Source organism: Petromyzon marinus, chromosome 58 (assembly GCF_048934315.1).
Source record: "Petromyzon marinus isolate PM22_M1 ecotype Great Lakes invasive population chromosome 58, UKy_Petmar_22M1.pri1.0, whole genome shotgun sequence".
Taxonomy (NCBI): domain Eukaryota; kingdom Metazoa; phylum Chordata; class Hyperoartia; order Petromyzontiformes; family Petromyzontidae; genus Petromyzon; species Petromyzon marinus.
The window spans coordinates 4,767,777-4,787,287 of NC_133724.1; the positions used below are offsets into that span (position 1 = coordinate 4,767,777).

Below are 19,511 nucleotides of genomic sequence, written 5' to 3' on the forward strand. Positions count from 1 at the left end.
TCCACACACACCACACACACAACACACACCACACACAGACACACCACACACAGACACACCACACACAGACACACCACACACACACCACACACACACCAGACACACCAGACACACCACACACACACCACACACACCACACACACACACACACACCACACACACACCACACACCACACACACCACACACACACACCACACACCACACAACACACACAAACCACACAACACACACAAACCACACACCACACACACACACCACCACACACCACACACACACCACACACACACACACCACACACACCACACACCACACACACACCACACACACCACACACACACACAAACCACACACAACAACCGCCATTCGCCACTAAGTGGCGGTGACGTCACCACGACGCTTGTGCCAGGCTATGTGCACCCTGAGGCCACGTGAAGTGTCGAACGCCCGCTGGCAGGTGGTCACGGGGCAGACCCAGGTGCCACGGGTCGACTGACTGAGATGACTGGCTGATGCACCACCTGTGCCCCCTACTGTGCCAACCTGCTGTGCTTTAGCCACCCGGCGCTCCGCTCGCTGTTGTGAGCGTCGCTCCTCCGCCCTCCGTTGTTGTTGGAGGGCGACTGCCTCCAACTGCCCAGTAGCATCCTTCACGAGCCTCCTCCACAGAGGCCGATCTTGACACCGCTGGTACCAGTCATCGGCAAGTCCACTCAGCTCCACGTCCTCCTGTACCACATCACTCCATCTCTTCTCTAGCCCGTGCCGCGCCCGCTTAGCCCCCTCAATCCGGCCAAACAAAAGCTGTTTCGGCATGCGGTGGCTGGGCATGCGGGCTACATGACCCAGCCATCGCAGCCTTGCCTGCCGGAGGAGCTCACCGATGGGACCCTGCCCAGATCTTTCAAGGATTTGTGAGCTCCTCACACAATCCAGTCTGGTTAAACCCAGGATGGATCGTAGGCAGGCCAGCCTAAATGTTTCTAACCGGCGAAGATGTTCCATTAGGGGGGTCCACGTTTCGCAAGCGTAGAGAAGGGAGGGAATGACCGTGGCCGAGAAGACCTGAAGCTTAGTGCGGAGCGACAGACCAGGTAGCTTCCACACAGCGTTACGCAACCGATGAAAAGATATTGCCGCTCGACTGATTCGGAGTGAGACCTCTGCTGTTAAACTGGAGCCAGTCATAAGCACACTGCCCAGGTATGGGAAACTCTCCACTCTCTCCACAACTGCCCCATCACCGATTGGGAGTTGTGGGGGTGGAGTGTCCGATGGTACAAAATACCCAGGCAGGTGCTTAGTTTTGGTGGGGCTGATGGTAAGGCCCCACCTCTTAGTGGCACGCTCCAGTCTCAGCAGCAGCGTCTCCAACTCCTCCTCTGACTGAGCAGCTATTACCAAGTCATCAGCATACATAACGTGGTTGAGCAATAGGGAGCCATCCCTTGACCGCACCCGGGCATCGATTAGCCTCCCATTATATCTGTACCATATGGAGATTCCCCCGGTACAGCTATTGAAGGCTTCACGAACTACGTGGTCAAAATAGATGTTAAATAATGTGGGAGCCAGAGGACATCCCTGTCGCACCCCAAGGTGTACAGGGAATGGCTCTGACTCCCGGCCATGTAGTTTTACCCGGGCCCGCTCACCATCATGAAGGTCCTTAATGATCGTGAGCAGAGGGTCAGGTACTCCAAAAGCACGAAGAACGACCCAGAGCCCAGGCCTACTGATGGTATCATAGGCCTTGACCAGGTCAATAAAGCAGAGATGTAGGTCTTGTTGGAATTCCCTACACCTCTGCTGTAGCAGACGGACAGAAAATATGGCATCTGTGCAGGACCGCCCTTTCCTGAAACCGCATTGGGGCTCCGCAAGCCTCTCCTCAGCGTGCCTGGCAAGGCGATGCTGAATAATCCTTGCCAGGACCTTTCCCGGCACACTGAGGAGTGAGATGCCCCTGTAGTTGTTACAGTCTGTGCGGTCCCCCTTCTTAAAAAGGGGGACCACCAGGGCATCCTTCCAATCCTGCGGAACCCGTCCAGTGGTCCAGACTGTTGTTATGATGTCATATAGGGCAGTCTGTGCACAAACGCCACCCTCCCTCAGCATTTCGCTTGGGAGATCATCTCTGCCCGCTGCCTTTCCTGGTCTCAGACTCCGGATCGCCTTCAATACTTCCTCAGCAGATGGCACCTCAGCCAGCCACTCACAGGGGGTGACTTCATCCAATATTTGAGGCACCGCAGCCTCAGCAGGGTCATCCTCACTTTGTGCCACGGTGTTTTCCTGGCTGAGGGATTTTCCCTCCCCCAGGACCTCACAGAAATGCTCAGCAAATCTGCGAACCTGTTCCTGGGGGTCGGAAATTGGATCACCGTTTTTTCCCCTAATGATGGTAATAGGTGTGGCGCTGCAGGTTACTTTTTTGATGGAGTTAAATAGAGATTTGTGATCACGGGCCACTGAGGCAGACTCCATCTCCTCTGCAACCCGCGACCACCACCCATCCTTGCAGCGCCTCACGGCTCTCCGAACCTCCGAGCGAAGGCTGCGGTAAGCCTCCTCATTCTCTGACGTGGGATTCTGTAGCCGATGACAGTGGGCCTGTCGCTTTTTCTCAACCATCCTGAACAACTCCTCTGTCATCCAGGGTGTCTGGGGAGGTCTGGACCGCGTACCCAAAGCAGCCATTGCAGCTGCATGAGTCACAGTCCTAAACCTCGCCCATTTACCCTCGACATCAGGAGGAGTCGGGGACGATGCCAATCCCAGCCGCAAGCGATGATGAAATTCTCGCTTGCAACTTTCATCAGATAACTGAGACCAGGCCACTTTAGGTTGGAATGGGGTCCTGGGTGTACACCCACCACCGGAGTGGAAGAATGGCAGGCGCATCTTACAGATGACTAGTCGATGGTCAGAGGGCAGATCAGCTCCACGGTAGGTCCTGGTGTCAAGGACATGGGCTCGCATTCGCTGGTCCGTCACTATGTAGTCCAGCAGATGTTCTTGCTTGGACCCGGCATGCATCCATGATGTTGTGTGGATGCGCCGATGCCGGAACAGCGTGTTGGTAATTACAAGCCCATGGGCTGCACAAAAATCTAGCAGCCTCCTACCGTTGTTATTGAGCTGATCTGGCCCATGCCCTCCAATCACTCCAGACCAGGTGCCAGTATCATGACCAACTCGGGCATTGAAGTCACCCAACATGATGACTCTATCCCGAGGGGCCACTTTAGCCAGCACCTGTGACAGGAGGTCATAGAAGGCATCTGACTCATCGGCTTTGCCTGCATCCCTCCACGGATGTTCATCTTCGGTGGGGGCATAAGTAACCACGACCACCATTCCTCGCCTCCGGTTGATGGGAAGGCGAGCCCAAAGTAGCCTGGGGCTTACAGCTTCCCACACCTCACCGCCACGCTCCCACGCCCCCTTCATTCTTTTGTTCAAAAGAAGACCCACACCCTGTTGTTTGGCAGTCTGCTGCCCCGAGTAGAGGACTGTCCACCCCTCATGGTGGCAGGAGCCAGAGCCGGTCCACCGGACCTCCTGAATGCCGCATAGATCCAGGCGGTACCGGTCCAGCTCCCGACAGAGGAGTGGCAGCCTCTCCTCTGCAGTGAGCGTTCGAACATTCCACGTGGCCACCCGTAGTGGCTTTTCGTTGTTTCTGGAGTAGCCCCGAGGGTAGGTATTCAATCTCCTGGCTCTGCCAATTGGGGTTTGGCCAGGAGACGTCATAGACGCCTGGCCCCCCGGGGCCTCCGGCACAAGCTTAGTTGTTACATATTTCAGTTTAATTCGTGGTTTCGTGGTAATTAATTGAAGGTGGAGGGGTTACCAGCCCCTCGCACCCGTCCAGAGCCCCCGTTTAGCCCCTGTGGTGGACACATATGCCATGAGGGGAGGAGCCAATCAAAATTGGATCTCCCCCCACAGCGCAGTCCACGACAGAGTTGCCCGTCCGGCAATGTTTCTAACACACACACACAAACCACACACACACACACACCACACACACACACACCACACACACACACACACCACCACACACCACACACACCACACACACACCACACACAGACACACCACACACACACACACCACACACAGACACACCACACACAGACACACCACACACACACACACCACACACAGACACACCACACACACACGCACACACCACACACACGCACACACCACACACACACCCACACACCACCCACACACCACCCACACACCACACACACACCACACACACACCACACACACACCACACACACACCACACACACACACCACACACACACCGACACACCACACACCACACACACACACAACACACACCACACACACACACCACACACACACCACACACACACCACACACACACCACACACACACACCACACACACCACACACACACACCACATACACACACCACACACACACACTACACACACCACACACACACACACCACACACACACACCACACACACACACACTACACACCCCACACACACATACCACACACCACACACACCACACCACACACACCACAGACACACACACACCACACACACCACACACACACACACACCACACACTACACACACACACCACACTAACCACACACACCCCACACTAACCACACACACCACACACACACACTACACACACACCACACACACACCACACACACCACACCACACACACACACACACACCACACCACTCACACACACCACACACACACACTACACACACCACACACACACCACACACACACAAAACACACACACACCACACACACACCACACACACTACACCCCACACACACCACACACCACACATACCACACACACTACACACACACACACCACACAACACACACACCACACACTACACACACACCACACACACATCACACACACACACACCACACTACACACAGCACACACACACACACCACACACACGGTCTCTCACCTGACCAGGCGCAGCGAGTCTTTGCGGATGTTGACGAGGCTCCGGAGCGCTCGCACCGGCTCACTGGGAGGCGGCGCGGGATACGGAAACTGTGCGGGGCACAACCACAAACGACAAGAAGCCAAGGCCGAGTTGAGTCAGGGGGAGGCACGGACTCCCAGACAGGCGGGCGACACGCTCACGCTCCTGGATCCGCCTCTCCACGTTGGAAAAAGACAAAGGCATCCTCGACGCAAAAAAAACATCGGGCGCCCCCCCCGCCCGCCCTCCCCACCCCCACCCACCCCCTTCGTGGCCTTCTGGGAGTGAATAATTTCAGCCGCGCCGATTCAACGCAAGCAAACTCCGTCGTGATTTGCGCCATCAAAGAGTCTCATCAGCGGAGTCAGGCGCTTGCTCGATTAGGCGCAGGACAATTGTAGATTTGAAGTTTTCGTGACTGCAATGACCCATACTCTTTGGTTCTATCGGTAAAGTCACGTAGGTAAAAAAAAATAAAGTTAACCAAACCACGACGTTTCAGGAGGCAACACAAACTTCCGTCAGCAGGTGTAACTAGCACAGCAAAATTACTGTGATTTTTCTGTGCTAGTTACACCTGCTGACGGAAGCTTGTGCTAGTTACACCTGAGCACGGAAGCTTGTGTTGCCTCCGAAACGTCGTGATTTGATTAACTTTTTTTATTTTTACCTACGTGACTTTACCGAAAAGAACCAAAGAATATAGGCACAGGAGGGGCTGAGATGTCGGCGCCTACCACCGATTGTTACGCGTGGGCAGGGGTTCAAAGCCAGCTGGAAAGGATTTCAAAGAAGTGCATGGACCACAGCAACAAGTTTAAAGTTTTAACATTTTTTTTTTTAGTTGTTGTTGCTGTTGTTGAGCCAAGGTGAGGGCTCAAGAGACCAGGATAGGAATCTCATTCGCAAACAGTGGCCGGACCTGGGTCACCGGAAATGTGGTGGTCACGTCATGAAGAATTGGAAATATCGGAAATATAATTCCCCCGCGGCGCGCATCGGCTCGGCCGGATTACCTCTGGAATGATCGCGAAGCAAATTAACCCCCCCCCAAAAAAAAAACCCACTAAGCTACAGAAATATTTGATATCAAACAGATATAGTGTCTGTGCAGGAGAACAACTCTTAACGACCACTCCTGTTCACGACGAATCGCTTAACGACGGGCCTCCGTAGAGCCCAATGTGTAGTGTGTAGTGTAGTGTGTAGTGTAGTGTGTAGTGTATAGTGTAGTGTATGGTAGTGTGTAGTGTATAGTCGTGTAGTGCCTCCATAGAGCCCAATGTGTAGTGTGTAATGTAGTATATAGTGTAGTGTATAGTAGTGTAGTGTATAGTGTAGTGTAGGGTAGTGTATAGTGTAGTGTATAGTGTAGTGTATAGTGTAGTGTATAGTGTAGTGTATAGTGTAGTGTATAATAGTGTATAATATAGTGTAGTGTATAGTAGTGTATAGTCGTGTAGTGTATAGAGTAGTGTATAGTGTAGTGTATAGTGTAGTGTATAGTAGTGTATAATACAGTGTAGTGTATAGTCGTGTAGTGTATGGAGTAGTGTATAGTGTAGTGTATAGTGTAGTGTATAGTAGTGTATAGTGTAGTGTATAGTAGTGTATAATACAGTGTAGTGTATAGTCGTGTAGTGTATAGATTAGTGTATAGTGGTGTAGTATATAGTGTAGTGCCTCCATAGAGCTCAATGTGTTCGCTTACCGACCATTCCCCTGTTAACGACGGGCTGCTATAGGTACAGTAAATATGAATTATTGCATTTATTAACCACGTTTCCTTTAATATGATGTGTTTATGTTGTTAGTATCTTCATGTATTCACATCTATTGTTTAATAATAAAGTGCTTTTTTGGGTGAATAACCGGGTAACTTTCGATGCTATCGGAACGAATGAAGCTTCTGACGTGCTTTTCCCATACTCGCTTAACGACCAAATCACTTAACAACCAATTTCGTGGCACCAATCACCGTCGTTAAAGCGGAGTTCTACTGTTGTGCAAATACACCGATCCCAATATATACACACACACACACCCCCCATACAGGGGGGGGGGGGGGGGGGTGTTACATTTCTACCGCTTATTTTGTTTACCAACTGAAACCCACTTGAGCCATTAGCTCTTGTTCAGGGGCGACCTGGCCACACGTGACGATAGCTCATCGCAGTGACTTACATCATCATCGTCGTCGTCATCGTCGTCATCACACGTGGTGGGAATTTATAGTAGCAGCCAAATCGTCTGAACGCGTTTCGAAACGTGAAGGAGAGGGGTGGGGGCAAAAACCGATCACACGCGCACACGCGCCAGACGTGCACACGGGAGACACGTACACATGGTCACACGTACACATGTACACACCCGCACATGTATACACGGTCACACAGGAGACACCTACACGTACACACGTACACACATACATACGCACGCACGCGCACATGGTCACACGTACATACGCGACAGACGTGCACACGGGAGACACGTACACATGGTCACACGTACACATGTACACACCCGCACGTGTATACACGGTCACACAGGAGACACCTACACGTACACACATACATACGCACACACGCGCACACGGTCACACGCGCACATACACATGTGCACACGTACACACGGTTACATGTGCATACGCACACACGTACACACGATCGCACAACAGTCAACAGCATCAGCGTTCAACAAAAAAATATGCCTGCAGCATCGATAGTCATCCACAGCATCGTCATTGATCATGACCAGCGTAGCATCGTGCGCATCCGCAACATTATTAGCATCGCCATCATCTTCATCAGCATCCACAGCAATGGTGCAGTATTATTATACATCCCACTTTTATTCTCTCCACACTTATCCCACTTTATACCCTCTTCCCCGGCATAAGTGTAAACAGTACTGTGAAGACGTCCTTCTTTATATACAGGAAGTCCCCGACTTACGACGACCCCATCGTAAGTCGAAAGTTGGCCTAGCCTACCCAGGAGTCTTAAAGAATGGTGATAATTTACCACAACAGAGCAATTTACAGTACCGTACTGTTGTAAACTATATACTGTATACTCTTTGGTTCTATTGGGTAAAGTCACGTAGGTGAAAATAAAATAACAAAAAAATTAACAAAAAAATCACGACGTTTCGGCCACAACACAAGCGGCCTTCATCAGGTGAAGGGACGAGACTGTCTGGAGGACAGCGCTGGAGTGGAAGAAGCCACGCTCAGATCACGACCTTTAAGCTGTGTGAGAAGAAAAACACCAAGCGCCTTGACAAAGGAATTAGCATAGAATTTAGCATTGAAATGGCTCATTGAAATAGCTAAGTTAAAGTATACACATCCGCAGAGGTACCCCTTGACAAAGGAATTAGCATAGAATTTAGCATTGAAATAGCCGAGTGATTAGCTAGTAACTGGTCACAGAAATAGCTATGTTAAAGTTAGAGCATATACATTCACCGAGGCACCTAGTACTCATATACTGTATGTATTTATTAATTACAATACTGTATTGCACAGTCAAATTTAAAGTAAAAAAAACCAAGGTAAAATCTTAGCCTACCTATATGAACTGCAATTTCATGGAAAGTTTTTTCAGGAAACAATCCTCCTATCTGCTATAAAAACTTTTAACGCGCATTGAACGTGACGTATCGTAGCGTGGTAGCCCTGAAGTGAAATCGCTAAAGCTACGTACCATACACGCATTGAACGTATTGTAACGTATCATATTCTACTGTTACTCGCCAAAATTCTGTCCGTCGTCTGCAATACTTGAACGATGTTAGGGCTGTTGATGGCTACATTAACTTAGTTGTCGGATGAGGAGGATGGCGATGATCAAGTTACAGTAGTACACGCTGCTGCGTTTGCCTGCCGTGCGAAATTAAAAATAGTTAACAATTTTGTCGTATCGCCATCGTAACATCGAAGTATCGTAAGTCGGACGATTGTAAGTCGGGGACTACCTGTATTATATTTCTCACCGTTATTTTTTAAATAGTGTCCTTCGCAATAGAGGGTTTTGTTGGGTTAGATGGCGTGAGTATAAATGTGCCGTTAAAACCCGCCACCACCTGACACAGCCGATGAGTAAGGGGTTGGCCACGTTAAAACAAAACGTGTCAATTCGTTACTCGTACAGCACACCGGTGTGTGTGTTGGAGAGTAAACCCACAACATTTACAATTCGAGTACCTTGACATTTCGCCAGCAATAATCTCCAGCAATTACAGTGATAGTGTTCTATTTTGTGAGTTACTCATTTCCATTGGCGTAGTATACTTTTTATGCCCACTTATTGCCTTCCTTGAATATTGCTTCTACATATAGCTGCTGCACCGTTTGAGAGTTAAGGGCTTGCAAGTGATGCACTTCATTTGTCCTGCGATACACTTCGCCGTAGCCCTGTGCACACGACAAATAAACTAACGATTTTGATTTTGTTTTTAAGCTTTCGTGACTGCAGGGATTCAGGAAGGCTACTTGTGTCGTGGCCGAAACGTCGTGAGAATTTTATACTGTTATTATTATTATTTTTATTATTTTATCTCCATTCTACGTGACTTTACCGAAAGAACCCAGAAGATTTGATTTTGATTTAATTTGTACGGCTGACAAAGGCCTCTGTCCAACCTTCCCACCACGTCCCCCCCACCCCACTGCTAGCTGGGTCCGCTGCGGACTTCTTAGGGCCCCGCGTGGAGTTGCACAGCCCCTGCACACCGGCCGAGCCACGTGACACGCCACTCATCCACGGCATCGTCAGCCACCACCGGGGAGCGTCCGCGGAGACTCGAAGTTGGGCTGGTGTCTCGACTCACGGGCACGGGGCGGCTGCCCAGAAAGTTGAGGTCAGCGTTCTCCCCGAACAGGTAGCTCTCCGGCGTGCCGCTCTCAAACTTCTCCCCGCCCATGTAGAAGTGGCTGGCGAAGTAGTTTCCTGCACAGGGAGGTGGGGGCGGTGGAAGGGGAGGCGGGGGATGGGGGGAGGCAGCAGAAGCGCGCAAACGCATTCGTTTCACGTTTTTTCATTTCCCGCTTCGTCTTCGTTCAAACGTAACAAGGAACCGCGGCTCTGGCCCCACCAGAGATAATCGGACGGAACCGCAGGCACGCCTCCTTGTTGTGGGGTCGCTGCGGCGGCTAGGGGATGTTAACTCCCTCGCCTGGTACGCAGGAGGTCGTGGGTTCGATCCCGACCCTGACGATGCCTGCTGTGCATTTGGAGTTTGCGTGTCTCTCTCTCTCATCATCATCATCACGGTGGCTAGATGTTAACTCCCTCGCCTGGTATGCAGGAGGTCGTGGGTTCGATCCCGACCCTGACGATGCCTGCTGTGCATTTGGAGTTTGCGTGTCTCTCTCTCTCGTCATCATCATCATCACGGTGGCTAGATGTTAACTCCTTCGCCTGGTATGCAGGAGGTCGTGGGTTCGATCCCGACCCTGACAATGCCTGCTGTGTATTACGAGTTTGCGTGTCTCTCTCTGTAATCATCACGGTGGCTAGGAGATGTTAACTCCCTCGCCTGGTATGCAGGAGGTCGTGGGTTCGATCCCGACCCTGACGCCTGCTGCTGCTGTATATTTGGAGTTTGCGTGTCTCTCTCTCATCATCATCACGGTGGCTAGGAGATGTTAACTACCTCGCCTGGTGTACAGGAGGTCGTGGGTTCGATCCCGACCATGACGATGCCTGCTGCTGTATATTTGGAGTTTGCGGTGTCTCTCCCCGTGCATTTTTCTCCGGGTCCTTTGGTTTCTCCCTCCACATTTAGAATAAACCGTCACGCATTTATAGTCTTGGTTCTTTCGGTAAAGTCACGTAGAAGGGAAATAATAAAATAAAATAATACAAATAAAACAATAAAATTATCACGACGTTTCGAATGCAACACACCGGGTAAAAAATTAAGTGTATAGTTTATAGCGATCTGGGAAAACCAGCTGAGAGTGATCACAAGATCAGACCATACCTTCCTCTATATCAGCGGTCCCCAACCTTTTTGGCACCAGGGACCGGTTTCGTGGAAGACAATTTTTTTCACGGACCGGGGGGGGGTTCATCATTGGGTCTTTCCCCCTTTTCAAAGAAGCTCTCCTGCGACGTTTGTGTTTGTTACTCATTGTGGCTACTAGGGGTTAGAGCTTGTGGGCTTACTCACTGTGACTACTAGGGGGTTAGAGCTTGTGGGCTTACTCATTGTGGCTACTAGGGGTTAGAGCTTGTGGGCTTACTCCTTGTGGCTACCAGGGGTTACAGCTTGTGGGCTTACTCATTGTGGCTACTAGGGGTTAGAGCTTGTGGGCTTACTCATTGTGGCTACTAGGGGTTACAGCTTGTGGGCTTACTCATTGTGGCTACTAGGGTTAGAGCTTGTGGGCTTACTCATTGTGGCTACTAGGGGTTAGAGCTTGTGGGCTTACTCATTGTGGCTACTAGGGGTTAGAGCTTGTGGGCTTACTCACTGTGGCTACTAGGGGTTAGAGCTTGTGGGCTTACTCACTGTGGCTACTAGGGGTTAGAGCTTGTGGGCTTACTCACTGTGGCTACTAGGGGTTAGAGCTTGTGGGCTTACTCATTGTGGCTACTAGGGGTTAGAGCTTGTTGGCTTTATACCAACACTGTGACTGAGACAAGCGCGCAGTGCGGGAAAGAGGCGCGGGCGGGAGTGGTGAATAATAAAATAATGGGGGCGGGCCACGTGATCGGACTCACCGCTCTCACCTCCTGCTGCTGTGCGGCCCTGGTTCCTAACAGGCCATGGACCGGTATCGGTCCACGGTCCGGGGGTTGGGGACCCCCTGATCTATATAATCAACGAACCCTGCGGAATTTACAAACCGCTGCATCCCGGCTAGTGTATGGTCAGGCGTCATCTTCACAGCGGGATTCAAACTCACGTCAGTCAGCCCAGTACACATACAGTCTCAAGATCAAGATGTCATACGTGGCCGAAGCCGATGACGACAGCATCGCCACATCGTCAACGCTTACGGCCCCTTTGCCAGATTGCCGCAGCTGCTGCGCAATAGACACAGTGACAGACAAGATTTGCCCTGATGATATACCACCACCATCTGCTATTGAGACACACAGAAATCTACATGGCATAGAGAGACTACCCGTAGAGCCACAGCGACGTACAGGATCATGTAGAGGCCTACAGAATCATACAGGGACCTACGGACTCACGCAAGAGAGCCGTAGATTCACACACAGATAACTGCTGGCTCACACAAAGACCCATAGATGTGCTCTAGCTCTGACAGAATCCCACCATCTGTTCTTACGTATTTCCCTTGGCTGCGAGACATGTGAAAACCAGTCCAGTGGGACCTGGTTATTTATTGCTTAACTATTTTTGTTTGATTTTTTTTGGCATTTTTTTTTTACCACCCCATGGATATTCTCATCGTCATAAACCATCATGAAGTAAACTCCAGTTATCCTGGCAGCAGTGGCTTTGGCTAGTCATCGAACAAAGACGGTCAACCGCATCGCACGAAGCCTTCAAATGCGTTTCTGCGGCAGTCCGGAACGGCCTTCCTTCCGATATCGGGAAGACGCTGGATCTATGCACTTTTAAATCTCGATTGAAAACTCATTTCTTTAGAACTGCTTTTAGTGTTTCGTTTGTTGTCCTTCTCCCGCAAATCCGATCAGCATGGGTGGCTACATACGGTGCGAAAGACGATCAACATGCATACGTACATACGCTACACTCCTATACACTACACTATACAAGACGATACACTACACTACTATACGCCACACTACTATAGACTATACACGACTATACACTACACTATACACTACGCTATACATGACAACACTCTACACTATACACTACACCACAATACTAAATTAAAAACTAATTTCTTTAGAACTGCCTTTTGTGTTTAGTTTGTTGTCTGTCCCCCCACACCTCCAATCAGCACGGTTGGCTACGTGCTATGTGAAAGAAGTTCAACATGCATACGTACATAGACTCACACAGAGACCCATAGACTCACGCAGAGACCCATAGACTCACGCAGAGACACAGACTCACGCAGAGACACAGACTCACACAGAGACACAGACTCACACAGAGACCCATAGACTCACACAGAGACACAGACTCACACAGAGACACATAGACTCACACAGAGACCCATAGACTCACACAGAGACCCATAGACTCACGCAGAGACCCATAGACTCACGCAGAGACCCATATACTCACACAGAGACCCATATACTCACACAGAGACCCACAAACTCACTACAGAGACCCACAGACTCACTACAGACCCACAGACTCACTACAGAGACCCATAGACTCACACAGAGACCCATAAACTCACTACAGAGACTCACAGACTCACACAGAGACCCACAGACTCACACAGAGACCCATAGACTCACACAGAGACCCATAAACTCACTACAGAGACTCACAGACTCACACAGAGACCCACAGACTCACACAGAGACCCATATACTACAGAGACACATATACTCACACAGAAACCCACAGACTCACACAGAGACCCATATACTACAGAGACCCATCAACTCACACAGAGACCCATAGTTTGTTGTCTTTCCCCCGCACCTCCGATCAGCACGGTTGGCTACGTACGGTGTGAAAAAAGCTCAACATACGTACTTTCAAAAGTACATTTCGCTAAGTCACGTGATTTCACAACACTTTAGCCTGAGGCCAACACTAAAGCGGCAACATTCCACGAATGAATTATCATTTTGAGTGAGCATAATATTACACGGGCATTTATTAAAATTTCATTCTTTCTTTAGAAACTAATCACCTACAGTTGTGAAACAACCTTGACAAGGCCCCGGATTAAACAGGCACTTGCAAGACATGAGCCAGGGGGCGATATGGTCAATTGACATTCGTTAATAAGTGACGGGGTGTTGTGGAAGGAGAGATGCCCGTTTTTGCAGAGCGGAAAAAATTATCAAAGCGGGAAACGATACCAAACCACATGACTCATGTGAACTTGACAGGGTAATATCCCTTTAATGCATATGCTTTGTCTCATTTTTCTCCGTCCTGATTGTGCTATCGTGTCACGAGGTAGCCTACGAAAGGCATATGATGACAACCTGCCCCCCCCCCCCCCCCCGTGCGTGATGCTCACCCAAACCAAAAGCGAAAATCCAGGCTGGAAGCTGCTCAAGCTTTCGGAATGTAGGAGCTGACGAGATCGAGGCACATCATTCTGGGCGCATCTGACACAGGCCAAAGAGCAATCGAGAACGACAACGTAAGGGGTCGCCGTTGGTGTTTGTGAACGTGCGTTTGAATGCAACGGGCACCTTTCGACGCTGCACAGAAACACGGGGACCCCTCTACTCACGAACAGACCTGTCCGCATGTACAGTTGCCCGTTCGGACCGAGAGTCGTACGTTCAACCGCCGGGCAATAGACGGTGGCGGTGGCATCTACGTCTGCAGAACGTGAAGAACCAGTGGCGTCTACATCTGCAGAACGTGAAGAACCAGTGGCGTCTACATCTGCAGAACGTGAAGAACCAGTGGCGTCTACATCTGCAGAACGTGAAGAACCAGTGGCATCTACATCTGTAGAACATTAAAAACCAGTGGCATCTACATCTGCAGAACATGAAGAACCAGTGGCATCTACATTTGCAAAACGTGAAGAACCAGTGGCATCTACATCTACAGAACGTGAAGAACCAGTGGTATCTACATCTTTAGAACGTGAAGAACCTGTGGCATCTACATCTGCAGAACGTGAAGAACCAGTGGCATCTAGATCTGCAGAACGTGAAGAACCAGTGGTATCTACATTTGCAGAACATGAAGAACCGGTGGCATCTACGTCTACAGGAAATTATACAACTTTTTAAGCCATTCCCCGTGTTAGTGTATGCGCCGTACAACATTGCAAGCGACTGGAGTAAGGGGCCATCCATTGAGTAGGTACGCAAAAATCCGTCAAAACTTTACCGTTCCCCCCCTGCCTGTACGCACGGATACTTTTTACACCCCACCCCCACCTGCGTACGTTCGCTTGACGCATCCCCCACCCCCAATCCTATAGAACTGCCGATATTTAATCCACGCAGAAACGATCAAGGATTAATAATATTAACGTGTTTAAGCAAACAGATTGTCCACCGCTGGACTATCTGACTCATTTGAAGGCCAATGTAGGCACATTATTATCGAGGCTTCACCCCCCCCGCCCCACCCGTTTCCTATGCGTACGTACATTGTCAGTAAACCCCCCAATACGCGCAAGCGTACGCATTTGGGTTAACCCCCCCCCCCCCTCCATGTGCACGTACTAAATGGATGGCCCCTAAAGTTGGACTTACGAACAAGTCGACTTACGAACAGACCTCTTGTAACCTAACTCGTTCGTATGTAGGAGTCCCTTTAACAATATAATAATAAAAATACAATGTATGGTACAGCCCTCTCTAAATTGACTGCTGGATGAAGTAGACTACTTATATGATTGGCAAGTTACTTCTTCTTGAATGAATGTATGTTGTTGTTTTTATCATTACAACTATGCTTGTTGATCCTGGAAAGCCTCACCGAGTCTCAAAATTCGTCTTTCAGAAAGATCCTGCCAAGTTTTCGCAGCCAAGGGCGACGTTGCTACACGTAATCCACATTAATATTTTTTAACTGGTAATCTGTCCGCATTGGAATATTCTGCCCAATTCCGGTTAAATTGTGTGTGCATTTTGTAGCAAAGGGAAGGAGGAAACTGGATAACCTGACAACATGAACTATTGAAAAACTTTTTTTTTATGTTACCAAGCAAGTAAGGTCCACCGAGCTAAACAGCTCTTTTTTCAGAAGCGACCTGGCCACAAATGATAGCTCAAAGAAATGGTTCATCACGTGGAAATTTATAGCAGCCAAATACTCTAAATGCATGTTGATTCTAAATGTGGAGGGAAATTCGGAGAAAATCCACAGCAGGCGTCAGGGTCGGGATCGAACCCACGACCTCCTGTACACCAGGCGAGGTAGTTAACTTCTCCTAGCCACTGTGATGATGAGAGACAGAGAGAGAGGCACGCAAACTCCAAATATATAGCAGGCATCAGGGTCGGGATCGAACCCACGACCTCCTGTACACCAGGCGAGGTTAGTTAACATCTCCTAGCCACCGTGATGATGATGAGAGAGAGACACGCATACTCCAAATATCCAGGCGTCGACAGGGTCAGGATCTAACCCAAGACCTCCTGTACATCAGGCGAGGTAGTTGACATACAAACTGCACCCAGAAAGGCGACCAAGTCGGGTAACGAACTCAGGTCGGTACGACTGTTTACCACTGCGCCAACCTGCCGCCTGTAAGACGTTAAGTTAAAACAAACATATATATGTATTTATCGACGTTGTTTCATAGCGTCACTGATTATATTATAATTTAGAAGAGCGTAACAGTCATAAGCAGAGGAAAAGAGGAAGGGTAATCGTAGTAGTATACAAATAACTTACTGCATCGGTGTATGCGTTAATGTACTGTATATACAATCCTGTACCGTAATAATTAATGTTTTAATGTATAATCTTACGTCGGTATACATGATAAAGGGGTGTTTTTGTTGGGTTAGATCGCGTAAATGTGTCGTTAACTCACCACCACCCGACACAGCCAATTTAGTAAGGGGTTTGTTACGTAAGCACAACGTGCCAACTAATTACGACTTCAGCATACCGGATGCGTTGGAGAGTAAACCCACAACAACATTTACAATTTAATAACGGTGACGTTTCTCTGACGATTACTATAACAACAACAACAACATACCTGGCAATCACTTGCTTATCAGTGCCCTACCTTATTACAGACCAATTAAGACATTATTATACATCTCAATGTTCATCCTACAAAGTCCTATCACAAGGGAGACACAAACACATATAGCATTTTTTGTTGTCCGTATTGAAACATCTATACGCCGCATGGATCTGAAAACTCAATTTCCCTGTACAAGAATACGGGCTTAAACCGTATGGGTTGACAGGTATGGTATAGTAGTGTTCTGTATAGTGTAGTGTATAGTAGTGTGGTGTATAGTAGTGTTTAGTGTATAGTAGTGTAGTGTATAGTGTAATGTATAGTAGTGTTTAGTGTAGTGTATAGTAGTGTATAGTGTAGTGTATAGTCGTGTATAGTGTAGTGTATAGTAGTGTATAGTAGTGTAGTGTATAGTGTAGTGTATAGTAGTGTAGTGTATAGTAGTGTAGTGTTTAGTAGTGCAGTGTATAGTGTAATGTATAGTAGTGTAATGTATAGTAGTGTAGTGTTTAGTAGTGTAGTGTATAGTGTAATGTATAGTAGTGTAGTGTATAGTAGTGTAGTGTATAGTGTAATGTATAGTAGTGTAGTGTATAGTAGTGTAGTGTATAGTGTAATAGATAGTAGTGTTTAGTGTATAGTAGTATGGTGTATAGTGTAGTGTATAGTAGTGTAGTGTATAGTAGTGTAGTGTATAGTGTAATGTATAGTAGTGTAGTGTATAGTGTAATGTATAGTAGTGTAGTGTATAGTGTAATGTATAGTAGTGTATAGTAGTGTAGTGTATAGTAGTGCTTAGTGTATAGTGTAATGTATAGTAGTGTATAGTAGTGTAGTGCATAGTAGTGTTTAGTGTAGTGTATAGTAGTGTTTAATAGTGTAGTGTATAATAGTGTAGTGTTTAGTAGTCGTGTATAACATAGCTTTCAATCCCTTATTAGACTAATTCATATCGTATTGGTCACCCCGTGCCCCTAATAAATCTCAACGTTCACCCTACAAAGTCGCATCACAAGGGAGAAACACAAATCGAAACAAATGCCGTATTGAAGCTACTGTACGTCGTATGGGCCCGAACACTCAATTTCCCTGCACAAAAATAGGGGCTAAAGCGTATGGGTTGACAGGTATGATACAGTAGTGTATAGTGTAGTGTATATCAGTGTATAGTAGTGCAGTGTATAGTAGTTTAGAGTATAGTAGTGTAGTATATAGTAGTGTAGTGTATGATAGTCTAGTGTATAGTAGTATAGTGTTTAACGTAGCGTACAAGAATACGGCCTAAACCTTATTGGGTTGACATTACATGCAACAACAACAACAGCCAGGTTCATCAGGCGACAAAAACAAACCTCGATCGTGAACAACATTGGTAGCGAAAAAGGCTGCGTGTTAAAACAATGTACGCGCGCGTTTACTGCACGCTGAACGTACAATGCATGCGCGCGTGCAAACAGCGTATTCGACGTAACATCCATTTGCTAAATTTCCCCACGCAAGTTGAGGTGATTTGACCATACTTCACCGCGCTGGTCAGTGAGTGTTGGTGAGAGAAGGCTTACCGGTCTTGGGTGGGTACTTGTAGGCGGAATTCGACGGGATATCCAACTCCTCCACGCCTCCACGCTGCCTGCTCAGCAACATGCCCATGTCTTCGACGAATCCCGGCTCCAAAATCAACAACAATAACAACAACGATCGAATCCGACCTCGGCCCCCAGCACTCCCCCCCCGTAGGGTGGTGCGGCCTAGCTCCTCCTGCGGGCGTCGGCTGAGGGGGGACCCGGCCAAACAAACTATCCGAGGGTCGGTCCTTCAGCGTTACAAAAAAAAACGTTGGGAGAAATCTTTAAAAACGCGCCTATCGACTCGTGCGGTCGTTCTCGACTCGTTTATCTGTTCAAAAACGTTAACCCGTTGCGCTAAATTCACGGGAAGAATAAAATAATGATTTATTGGGGCGAAAAAAAGGGAGCCGAGAGAGATCCGCAAGCCTCTCTCGGGACCCGTCGTCGCAACGGCTTCCGATTGGTTGGCGAGCGAACCCACGTGGCACGGGGCCGAGGACCAATCAGGGCGGGCGCTGGCGGGCGACTCGTTAGAGTAAACAACAACAACAACAAAATTTCGATTTAACGCTTTCGTGACTGCAAGGATTCATCTTCTTTGGTTCTTTCGGTAAAGTCACCACCACGTAGAATGAGAATAAAATAATACATTGATAAAATAAAATAACACAATAATATTCTCACGACGTTTCGGCCACAACACAAGCGGCCTTCATCAGGTGAAGGGACGAGACTGTCTGGTAGGACAGCGCTGGAGGGCAACAACAACAAACAATAGGAGCGCATCGTCCGGATTATAAGACGCACCACCGTTGCCTTACGAAGGGGTTAGGCGCGGTTCGTTCACTCGAGGCGTTGGGGGGGGGGCGCAAGCCCCACTAAGCGGATGGAGAGATGCGAAATTATTTTTCTAATTAAAAAAAAACTTTGATTTAAAGCTTTCGTGACTGCAGTAATTCATATTCTTAGTTTTTTCGGTAAAGTCACGTTGAAGAGAAACAACAAAATAATAAAATATATAAAACAATAAAAAATTCTCACGACGTTTCGACCATAACTCAAACGGTCGTCTTCACCTGGTCGAAACGTCGTGAGAATTTTTTT

General features: G+C 48.4%; 1 protein-coding gene across 2 annotated transcripts in view; it reads right to left on the reverse strand.

The window, feature by feature from the left end:
- The window catches only part of LOC116955084 (putative E3 ubiquitin-protein ligase MGRN1), a 54,109-nt gene extending 35,230 nt beyond the window's left edge, over positions 1–18,879 (reverse strand). For both annotated transcript variants that reach the window (XM_032976049.2, XM_032976048.2), the window contains exons 1-3: positions 18,402–18,879; positions 9,855–9,973; positions 5,001–5,089 (exon numbers count right to left, since the gene is read on the reverse strand). In XM_032976049.2, the coding sequence (XP_032831940.2) occupies positions 5,001–5,089; positions 9,855–9,973; positions 18,402–18,489 (296 nt within the window). In that variant the 5' untranslated portion in view covers positions 18,490–18,879. The remainder of the gene's footprint in view (positions 1–5,000; positions 5,090–9,854; positions 9,974–18,401) is intronic.
- Between the last annotated feature and the right edge of the window lie 632 nt (positions 18,880–19,511).